This window comes from Gavialis gangeticus, unplaced genomic scaffold (genome assembly GCF_001723915.1).
Source record: "Gavialis gangeticus isolate Ggan-Ray unplaced genomic scaffold, GavGan_comp1, whole genome shotgun sequence".
Lineage (NCBI taxonomy): Eukaryota > Metazoa > Chordata > Crocodylia > Gavialidae > Gavialis > Gavialis gangeticus.
Window position 1 is genome coordinate 53,126,145 of NW_017729025.1, and position 11,428 is coordinate 53,137,572.

The 11,428-nt window shown below is 45.6% G+C and overlaps 1 protein-coding gene across 1 annotated transcript in view; it reads left to right on the forward strand.

Moving 5' to 3' along the window:
- SPTLC2 (serine palmitoyltransferase long chain base subunit 2) overlaps positions 1–11,428 on the forward strand; it is a 160,912-nt gene that overhangs the window by 68,039 nt on the left and 81,445 nt on the right. Inside the window, exons 7-9 of the mRNA XM_019518731.1 lie at positions 2,346–2,451; positions 3,363–3,582; positions 9,227–9,353. Coding sequence (XP_019374276.1) covers positions 2,346–2,451; positions 3,363–3,582; positions 9,227–9,353 — 453 coding nt within the window. The remainder of the gene's footprint in view (positions 1–2,345; positions 2,452–3,362; positions 3,583–9,226; positions 9,354–11,428) is intronic.

The window sequence follows — 11,428 nt, forward strand, 5'->3', positions numbered from 1 at the left end:
CAATAATTTTACCTTGTTGACACTCTGTGACAGTAGTGTAAGTAGGGATGGGTAAAAGGAGCACCTGCCCCAGGCACCAGAATTGCCGCCCCCCCCCCCCAACCCCTACAGTGCCTGCACCTCAGCAGTCCCATCATGCCAGTAACTACAAAACAGTTGTTGGCTGTTGCTACTGCTTTAAGAGCAGCAACAGCACAGCATGGGTAAGACTTGCTGACCTGTCCTGTCCTGTTCTGATCCTGTCCCCGTTCTTGGAACCACTTTCCCCTCAACTCCTGCAGGATTTGCCCTGGGTGCCAACTCTATTTGTTATGCCACTGCCCTGTGACTCCCTTCTCCAAAACCAGCAATTGTTGATGGAAGAGGATATGCCTTGGAGCCACTGATGATGGGAATGGAAGACCCTAGTAAAGAGGAATGGGGGTGCACGGTACTCCTGTTGGAAGACATATGTGAAGTGGGTATAGAGGTGCTGATAGAGCCCCTGACAAAGGGGGAGATAGTAGAAGGAATTGCAAAGAGTCCCTAGAAAGGGGGCATGAAAAAGTAGTGCATAGGAGCTGTGGGGGAATGTGAGGCTGGGGGGTGGGGATGTGTTGTGTGTGCAACAAGCTGGGCTTTCAAAAACAAAGTGCACAGCCCTCACCAGTTCTGTATCTGAACCTGTCTCCTGCCATTCTTGCCTCTTCATACAATTGTCTGTCCTCACTTTTCCTTTAGTCCCCCCTGCAGTCCTTCTGCCTTTTACTTTGCCCATGTCCTTTTACCTTTTGCTTCTACAAACATCCATATTTTGACTCCTGCTTCCTACTACTCCCTCTTCATTTCCGTCTTCAAACACTTTGTCAAACCTTTCTCCACCTCATTCTGTGCCTGCCCTTGCTGTTGGTTTGTGGCCTAATTCTGCCAGACTTGGCTCTAGCCTTTTGCCCTTCTGCTGTTCCCAGCTCCCTTCTTTCACTGCTATAGATCTTTGGAATCCTTGTCTCCAGGTTCCTTGCTTTAAACTGATCTTTCCATTACTAGTACACTGAACAACTCCTCTCACCTTTTTTTTTTTTTTTTTTTTTTTTTTTTTTTTTTTTGGTTCATTCTTGTTTGCTGATGTGTGTTTGTTTTTTCCTTTAGTCTTTCCCACTGTTACTTTCCAGAATCACTCTCCCACCTCTACTTTTCATGATCATTTGCTTGTCTCTTTCCTACTGTCCCCTCTCCCCCACTACTTCCTGTTTTCATTCATGTCACACGCTATCACTTCAACTTTCAAACTGATGACCCCAGCTCCAATGTGCTTCCACCTCCTTCAGTTTCTATTTTGGATTGACTCGTACAATATCTGTTTACTTTAGCTTTTCTCTCAGCTCCATCTGTTATCTGTGTAGAAAGAAAGCACGCTGCATAGTCTGACCTTGCTCAACATTAGCCCCTCCCCTCGCGTCCTATCCTGTCACTTGCACCATCACTCATTCTGGACTACTGACATCTTACGCTGTTGCTTGGAGCTCTCCGTTTCCATGTTGGCTGGCTCCCTGCTGTATTGTGACCCTCTACCTTAACCCTACTTTTGATTCTCATGCTTTCTTCTCGTCTTTGCTTCAGTATTTCTACAGGCCTATAACTACCCAGACTTCCTCCACTAAATCTATTCTCTCTCCGTCTCCATTCAACTCTGCTTGATTTCTGGCATAAAGTTTTCAACCCAGTCTCTCAGTTGACCATTTATTTCTTTTCTCAATCTTGCTTTTTCTCCCATTACCATTGAATTCATTTGTATTTCTTTGCCATCATTAAAGACTCTTCTTCCCTTCCTCTCCAGCTCCCAACCTGTTTCTCTCCCCTTTTACTTTCAAGTTACCTGTCTGTTCCTGATGCAGTCATATTAAACTCATTCAGCACCCAGGATGGTTAAGAGGGAAAAAAGTCTCATCTTCCCAGGATATTTGCACACTGAAGGCAGTTCATACTACTGCTGCTGCTATACCAGTGTCAGCTTGGACATCAGCCACCCACTGGCACAAGCCACCACTGATGCCCTCTTCATTTCCTATTGAGGGCTGTGTTCTGCAGGGGCCCCTGGAACCTCTACTGCCATTCTGCACTGCCCCAGAGACCACTACCACCTTAGCAACAGGAGCATTGTAGGGATGACAGCCAGACAGGAGCCTGTGGGCTGCCAGTTGAACAGCCCTGATCTGTAGCATCTCTAGGCTACTCTTCAAAATGGAGGGTAATTGTGTCCTTATTTTGGGTTCTACTAGGTCCAGTCATAACAAAGCTCCAGCTACAATGAGTGTATAGCAAAGTGCTGCTTGGTCATGTATAACTGTGCTGCTGTTTTTGTGCAGATATGCAAAGCCTGGAGAAGCTGCTCAAAGATGCCATTGTGCATGGACAACCTCGCACACGCAGACCTTGGAAAAAAATCCTTATACTTGTGGAAGGAATATACAGGTGCAGGCTCTTCCCTGTATTGCTTACACTTCAGCTGTCAGGGTTTCGGTTCCATTGCTAAAACATCCAGCAGTTGGTGGCTGATATGAACAATTCCTAACTGTTTCCATTGAAGGAAACCATTTGTTTTAGACTTATACTACATTTTATCACTTCTCACCTGTTAACTGTTCAAGTGCCCTGCTAGAGCACTTCTCATCTCTAGTGCACTGCACAAATGGTAATTAATCTAATTGAATTTATATATGACATGCCCAGTCTTGGAGCAGAGGTCTTCGAGGGTGTTTTGAACCCTCTCCATTCCTTTCTGGAGATTCTCTGTTAATGGGCTAATGGGATTAGATGGCAACACACAAAGTTTGCCTAAGGGAGTTGGGAGTTTCTGGATGACTTGTCTTGGCCCTTGGCTCATGATGACTTCCAGCACAAGAATTAAGTGGTTTTGTTCTCTTGGTGAAGACCCTGACCATGCCTGGTCAGCACTTATGAGGGGAACCAAAAATGTCAACTTGGCAGATGACAACATAAAACCCTTGTTTACGAGGGTGATGTGAAGGAGCAGTGTATCCTCTGTGTGTAAACATTGCTGTATATTTTCCCTTGCATTGTGATATTCTGCCATCCCTACTCCTTTTGAGTCTGCTTGAATTAATTGCCTTGTCCATTGGTGACCTACTGTCAAGGAGATTATAAATACTGAGTGCAAATGCAAATCCAGTCTTTCAGCCAGAAAATATTTCATAGAGACATTGTGGTCTTCTGGGAGAGTTTAAATGATATTCTGATAGCTGTTCAAAGAAGGAGAAGAGAAGAAAATTAAGAAGCCATTTTACAATCTTCAAAAGGGGCCCCAACTACTAAATCCATTTACAGCTGAATTGAACTTGACTTGCTGTCTGCTTTTTCAACAGTATGGAAGGATCCATAGTCCGCCTGCCTGAAGTTATTGCTCTTAAGAAGAAGTACAAGTCATATTTGTATCTGGATGAGGCTCACAGTATAGGTGCTCTGGGTCCCACTGGACGAGGTGTGGTGGAATACTTTGGACTTAATCCTGAAGATGTGGATATTATGATGGGAACATTCACCAAGAGCTTTGGAGCTGCTGGAGGTTACATTGGAGGCAAGAAGGTAAGTATGAGTTTGTGGTAGGAACTGAGTTGTTCCTTTGTGTTCGTGAACGTGGATGACCTGACTGCTATGGGAAGTGGGAACTTGTTTAGGTAGCTTTTAGCTGAGATCTTGCCACGCTCTGTAACAGGAGACCTTGATAAAAACATTCACAGTTGACCTGTTTTTGAGTTCTTCTGGTTAGTACTTGGTTCCCAATTTATGCACCTTTCGGTGAGATGAAAGTTGGTGGGAGGTGGAAGTGCTAAGTCCAGGAGATGTGCCCCTAATTTTTAATTTCTCAAATATTTCCTTTGAAGCTTATGGATTTCCATTGTTTTCCACCAGAGGATTCTAGTTCTAATTAAACTCTGAAGAGGCCTAGAAAGTATTCTGTTCTATCTGTTCATAGAATCATAGGGCTGGAAGGGACCCCAAAGGATCACTGAGTTCAGCCCCCTGCATGAGCAAGAAAGACATCTGGGGTCAGGTGACCCCAGCCAGGTGATTGTCCAGTTTTCTCTTGAAAACCTCTAGGGTAGATGATTCCACCAGCTCTAGGGTGCAGCCTATCTGCTGGTGTGTCCATACAACCCCATATCTTGGTGTCACCTGCAAACTTGGCTAGTGGGCTCTTCACCCCCTCATCCAGGTTGTTGGTAAAGATATTGAACAGCACTGTGCCAAGTACTGACCCCTGGAGTACGCCGCTGCCCACATCTCACCAGGACTACATCGATCCATTCATTTGGACTCTCTGCATCCTACCCCACAACCAGTTTTGCACCCATTTGATGGTCCTGCAGTTGAGCCTGATATCTTCCAGTTTTCTGATCAGTATCTCATGGGATACCAGGTCAAAGGCTTTCTGGAAGTTGAGGTATATGATGTCAACTGCTTTTCTCTCGTCCTGTTCTATCAGGATTTTTCTTTTTGCCAAGGCCCTTCCTCCATTTGCTCTTTGGACCTTCCAAGGACATTATTTTCTATGGGGGAAATCTTGCTGTAGATTCCCAAGGAACCTGTAGGGCATGAACAGCTACAACACTGTCTCTTCTTTGGATTTTATTGAGTGCATTCTTCCAGATGTGAGGCATTTGTCTCCTGGACTGGAATTCCACTACTTGGTCACTGTTAAATCACAACTTTAGTTGTATGCCATCTGCAACCAGTTCATCCACACATGGCCCTATTGCGCTCTCTGGCTTGTTGCCAGGATGGCTAGCTCCTTATTCCCTCTTTCTGTGCAATTCTTTCTAGCCTGTCAGCTCTTAACCAACATACCCTGGATGACCTCTCTCAGACCACTCAAATTCCATTTCTACTAGGTAGGAGTGCACTTCCAACAAATAAATAAGTTTCTTTTTCTCAGCCCTCATCAAAGGGCATAAAAAATAAACTTTGCCAGCTTCTCACATGCTGGGAGGAAATTCTTCTGTTGGTTTCATCTGTGTAGTCCTGTTTTTATTTTATGGTTGTGGAGGGTAGAATATGTGCCTGCTTCTGCAGGCATGTTTACTGCAGTGATCTTTAGGGGAAACTGTTTATAACAGGCTTGCCCAACATACAGCTCGTGGGCCGCCATACGGTCTGCCAAGCCATTTTATCTGTGGCACCTGCTCCATGCTCCACAGCAGTGGCGAGGTGGGCAGGGCCGGCCTGCGGGCCCCAGCCAGCAGCAAGGGGAGGGGAGCTGCTTACCCCTGCGGGGCCGGGCTTATCATGTGAGCCAGGTCCTGCCGCCGCTGCCCCAAGGGCTGCGCGGCGCGGAGTTGCCCCAGCTGCGCCTGATTGAACAAGCTGGGGACAGTGCCTCGACTACTTCTCTGGCTCTGCCCCTTGCCCCCAGCACGTGGCTGGGGGAGCTGCAGCATGGCCCACGCCCTGCCCGCATGCATGGTGGACGGAGGCACAGGTAAGTTCCTGCACGGAGCTGGGGGCACCTCAGGGCCAGGCCGGGGATGTGGGGTGCATGGTTGCTGGAGCCAGGCTGGGCGGGAGGCAGGAGGAGCCTGACCCAGAGGCATTCTACATCCAGCCACAAATGGGGATCCTAATGCCCCAGCCCTTATTAAAAGTGGGAGCTGCTGGTCTGGTACACCGTGAGGCCTACACTAGATGCGCTTTGCTCAAAAGCAGGCTACCAGCAATTGAATCACTGGAATCTTATGAGGGTGAGAGATTGCATGCAGGTCCCTTGACACTTTGGTGGGCAAGTGCTGCCTGTATTTGTGTTGGGTGTGGGTGCAGGGGTCCATATGTGAGGGCAGCATTGGCGTGAAAAGGTCAACAAGGAGTACGTGTGTGGGGGGATTCATAGTGATGGGGGGGCTGGGAGTGGGTATAGGGATGAATGTAGGGAAGGGTATAGGGAGCGTGTGGGGGGGGCGAAGAGGGGGTGTTGGGAACACCTGTAGGAATGAGTAGGGAGGTATGAAAGAAGCACATATCTTTGGATGGGCTTCCCTAGCGGTCAAGGTTCATGTTGCCATCAATCTCTGTGTAGAAAAGGGCAATTTATTTTGAGACTGGATGATGCTGACAAGCCCTTCTGATGTTGCTATTTAAATTATGGTCAACATTTAAAACTAGGGTTTTATTATGTAACCTTTAGTCATAACTAGTTATTAATTCAATAAAAGTAAATCTTCTTGAAGATTATTCTAAAAAATGCCCATATTTTGTTGCTTTGATTAGTTTCCACTCTGGCTGATACCTTTTCCACATTTGATCTGTCGACTTGCATTATGCTTCTTTCATTCATTGAGAAGTGAGTAGAAGCGAAAGTGTTTATTTAAGTCATTCTTGCTTTTATATTGTTTTTATTTTGGATTTTAAACCACATTTCCAGAGCCATTTCATTGTCACTTCCTGCAGCTTCATTGGTGTCAAAGGTCACATGACATCACTTACTGATGTGATACCACTTCCTGTATTCCTTTGAATATGGCTCGCCAGCCCACTGGGTGATAAAAGGTTTGTGATCTGGCCCTACGTTCAAAAAGGTTGGACACCCCTGGTTTAGAAGAATGTTTTAATGATGAGTAACTTCATTTTGGATCTGATGCACTCATCTCCCATGTGACCTCGCTTCATTTCCTAGCTAAAGTAGTAGGTGCACTGAAGTGGCAAGTACACAAGAGCGAGGTTGAAAGGGACTTTCAGAATCTTTAAATTTATACCTGCGGCCATTATTTATGCTGCACTGAAACACGAGCAGGGGATTGTAACGGAGCGTGGGGTGCTCTGTTACTAGCAGCTGCCTCCAGTGCCAATTAAGCAGAGTTGCCTGATTGGGAGCAGGGCCCAGCTGTCCTCTAAGAGCTGAGCCCTGAGCTGCAGAGGCAGCAGGGATACTAGATCAAAAGCCTTTTGGAAGTCTAGGTATATAATGTCGACCTTCTCTCCTGTGTCCAGGTGGTGAGTGACCTGTTCGTAGGAGGAGATGAGATTGGCAAGACAAGACTTACCCTTGACAAAGCCATGCTGGCTGTTGTTCAGAATCTTACCCTCAACAAGCATATTGCATATAAATTATTTTAAATAGATTTTCTAGGATTTTCCTTGGTACGGAGGTTAAGCTGATTTGGCCTATAGTTGCCTGGGTCCTCCCATTTCCCTTCTTGAAGATGGGCACATTGTTGGCCCTCTTCCAATCATTAGGGATCTCCCCTGTGTGCCATGATTTCTGAAAGAGTTTTGCCAGGGGTTCTGCAGTGATCTCAGCCGGCTTCATCAGCACTCCTAGGTCCATCTGGTCCTGCTGTCTTAAATGTGTAGTTCTTCTAATTGGTTTTGCACCAGCTCAGCATCCACAGTGGGAAGGCTATCATTCCCACCATACCCCCTGTGATCCTTATCTTGCTTGTGTTTCCTCTTGGTCTGGTGAAATACTGAAGCAAAGTGGGCATCCAGGAGTTCATTTTTTTTTTTTCCTGAGTGTCCATTACCAGCTGTCCTGAGGTGCAAAGCAGGGGCTCCATGCTTCCATTTGTTTTCCTTCTGCTCCCTACATACCTAAAGAAGGACTTTCTATTGTCCTTGACTCCTTTGGCTAACTTAAACTCAGTCACTGCCTTAGCTTTCCTAATCATTTCCCTACAAGTGCAGACCACTGTTGTATAGTCCTCCTTGAGGACTGTCCCTAGCTTCCACTGTGTGTATGTCTCTCTTTCTTTTTCAAGAGGACTGCAATGTCCCTGTTGAGCCAGGAGGGCTTGGCAGCCCTCCTGCTACCTTTCCTCTTCATGGGAATAGTTTTCTTCTGTGCTTCGAGGATTGTGTCCTTGAGGAATAACTGTTCTTCGTGCACCCCCTTCGCCTTCCATCCCTGGTCCTGCATCGCCTTCACTACTAATGCCCTGAGCCTGTTGAAGTCAGCATTTTTCAAGTTCAAGACTTTAGTCCTGCTAGTTGACTTGTCAGCCTTGTGGCAGACAATGAACCTGTCTCCCAGGCTACCCTCAATGTTCTAGCCACACACAGGCTCATCTCGTTTCTCCAAGACCAAGTCTAGGAGAGCGGTATCTCTGGTTGGTCCTTGCACTGCTTGGCTGAGAGAGAGAGCTCCTTGATTTGATTATTTTTTTTATAGTTAAGAAGATGCATGGCCAATCTGACCTAGCTGAGCCAATCTCTGTCCAAGTAATTGAAGTTGCTCGCGACAACCAAGTCCCTTGCACACACAGCTTCTGTCAGTTCTTGAGAGAACTCCAGATCAAGCTCCTCCCCTTGGTTTGGTGGCCTGTAATAAATATCCACAGTTAGGTCTCCCCTGACACTGCCCCCCACAGCCTTGACCCAGAGGGTTTCAAGCTGCTTCTCTTTGCAGCCAACGTCAGCCTCCAGAGAGGTGTACTGCTCCCTCACATAGAGAGCTCCCCCTCTGCCTTTTTTTCCTGCTCATTCCCTTCTGAGCAGGGTGTTAGCCCTCTATGACTGCACTCCAGTCATGTGAGGAGTCCCACCAGGTCTCTGTGATCCATACCAGGTCATATTGCCCACTAGAGAGCAGGAAGGCTGGCTAGCTCCTGCTTGTTCCCCATGCTCGTGGCACTGGTGTACAGGCAGCTGAGGCCTCCAGCTGACACCCTCCATTTCCTGGGATGCTGTGGGAGAACCGTTCTCCTAGCATTTTCAAAACCAGTTATCTTAGTGTCCTCCACATGGGAGCTTTCCTGTGTGTCTGTCCCCAGATGTGCTGTGCTTGGAATTTCCCTGTCCCCCAGCAAAGTCAGTATAGGCACTTACAGGCCTTGCTTCTTTTGTACCTCTCCAACATTGCAATAATTTCTTGAAACATGTCTGAAATTATTTCAGCTGTACACAAGGCAGTTTGTCTCAGTCTAGTGCTGTGACTCACAGCTGAGTGAGTCAGTTTGAATTAAAGGTTCGACTCGAATCAATACTCACCTTGCCCAGCAACAGAGTAGAACACACAGGAATGGCTTACCCCTGTTGTCAATAGTTTAATTGTATTTAATGGTAGTAACTGAATGTCTTAAGTACTTGTTTGAACAGCCCAATCCATTCTATTTAGCTCTTGAATGGTGTGCATCTGTATGAGAGACATTTTGTAATCACTTTGAGAGTGGTTGTCACTGAAGCCTGCTTCTTTAAAGCTCTGATTCTAGGTTGATGATATGACTCTCTTGTATTTTGTCAGGAGCTGATTGATTATCTCCGCACATATTCTCATAGCGCAGTGTATGCTACATCATTGTCGCCACCTGTTGTGGAGCAAATCATCACCTCCATGAAGTGTATTATGGGTGAAGATGGCACTACTTTTGGTGAGTCTTTCTTGTTGGAGAAATACTTGCAACCTGGGGCTGAAGAGCATTCTGTATGTGCAGAAAATGTAACCCTTTATAGCCATGGCACAAAGTAATTATGAAAGCTTACTACTGGATGATTTAGTGTTACTCTGGTAAACTACATCCCTGACTCAGAGCAAGCTAATTATTTACTTGACATTTTATAGTATTGCTGCTTTCCAGTATTGCTCAGCCTAGTTATCTTGTAGGATAGTCCCAGCTATGTAAGGTCATGTTAACCTTGCATACAAAACTGCTATTTTATATTGAATTTTTTTTCTGTATTTGTTTTTGTTTTGTAATCTCTTCCTTACTACTCATGTTACACGTCTATGTTACACTGTAAGTGCTGTTTTCAGGAGGTTTCCAAGACACAGGGCTGTAAGAGTAAGCTGTCCTGCTTTAACTGTAGATACCATAAAGTGTGGTTCTTGGAGACTCACTTTGGAAAGAAATAGGGAAGAACAGTTTTAAAACCATTTCTCAGTTTCAGAACTGAAGTATGTTTTCCTTGAAAGCTGCCTGCTGACATGTCAACAGAGAGTGTTGAGCCATTCTTCCATCCTGTCAGCTTTTTCCTCTCCTTTACAAAGAGAGCAATTTGAGGGGAAGCCTGACAGCGTGTATGAATGTTCTGGGAGAGTTGCTTCCTCCCTCGAAGCGCTCTACTTCTACACCTAGGCATTTTTAAGCAGGTCACTCAAAAATGCTGATTCTGAGGTAGCCCATTGATTGGAAATATGTAGCAGCTGCTGTAGTAGAATATTCTCTGTTCCAGGTGGAGATTATTGTTTAGATCCAGAGGCTTTATGTGGATGGTTTTTATGCAGCCCTCTTCATTGTGTACCAACAGGGGGTGTCAAGAGAGTTTATTCAGAATGGGTATGATGATTAGTAATCCAGACACCACCTTTGCGTTCTAATAAAAATACAAATCTGACTCCTGATATTTTCAGCTTTCAGCCACAAGGTGGTGGTAGGTACTGAAGAATTTGCCTGATCTGGAACATCAAGTGAAAGTAATCATTTCTGAGTGATAGAAAAGCATGTAGTGAACTCATAACTGTTTCTGTGTTAAAACAGGATTGATCTAACTTCTGTGCATTATTTTGCAAAGTTAAGACAGTGCTGATGATTGTTCCTTTGCTAGTATACATTCTTTTGAGGAGGAATTGGTAATTGTTAAGACCAAACCTGCCAGGCAATTCTATCTGTGGCCACCCTAGTTTGAGGGCTTTGTATCGTTTTCCAGATGGGAGACCTGAGCATTGTGCCTAGAATCCTTCCCCAGCCTTCTAAAGTAGACATCCATAAGTTGTTACTATGGGAAGTAAAGCTATGGCAGAGATGGGTCTTTCAGCCTGCCCTAGTGATGGCTAGATCTGAGTTGCTTTTGATTCAACATTTGTCAGCAACTTGTCTAATTGATTTCCTCAGGCATTGCTTTTGTTGGGCCACTGCCAGTATGTGCTGTGCCTAGTGAAGTGACGAGTGAAGAAAGTATAGCTGATTGCAAGCTGCAAATAAATGGGGCAAGGCTAATGTTTCCATAGTTTTCTTAAGTGTCATTTAGAAATGCTGGAATTTCTAGTAGCTTTTCTGTTTAGTCAAAGAGGGGTTCTTGGTCTCTGTTACCCTACAGCAGTCATGAAAATTTGGTGTTGTAAGCTTTCCTTTTGGGGTTTTTTGGTGTTCCTTAGAGGTGCTGGACTTGACAGCTGAAATCTGGTGTGTGTGGGCTTCCATGCAGTGGTTTTCACACTTCCACGATAAGTCATCAGGGGATCTGCTGAGCGATTAGGGTTAATGGCAGAGCAGGCCAGGAAGCAGTGTATCTCTTGTAACCTAGTTGTGTTCCCCTCCTCACCCCCGTCCCTCACTCAGGCAATGTGTTTTTCCCTGCTGGCTTTGTCATCTTTTTTGGATTCACAATCCTAAACATCTACTAATAAAAGTCAATCTGTTCTAGGGCTGCATCCATTGACTCCATGTCAGTCTGTAGGAAATGGGGGGTGGGGGCGGTCATGGCAGAAGTGATATAAAAATGAGTT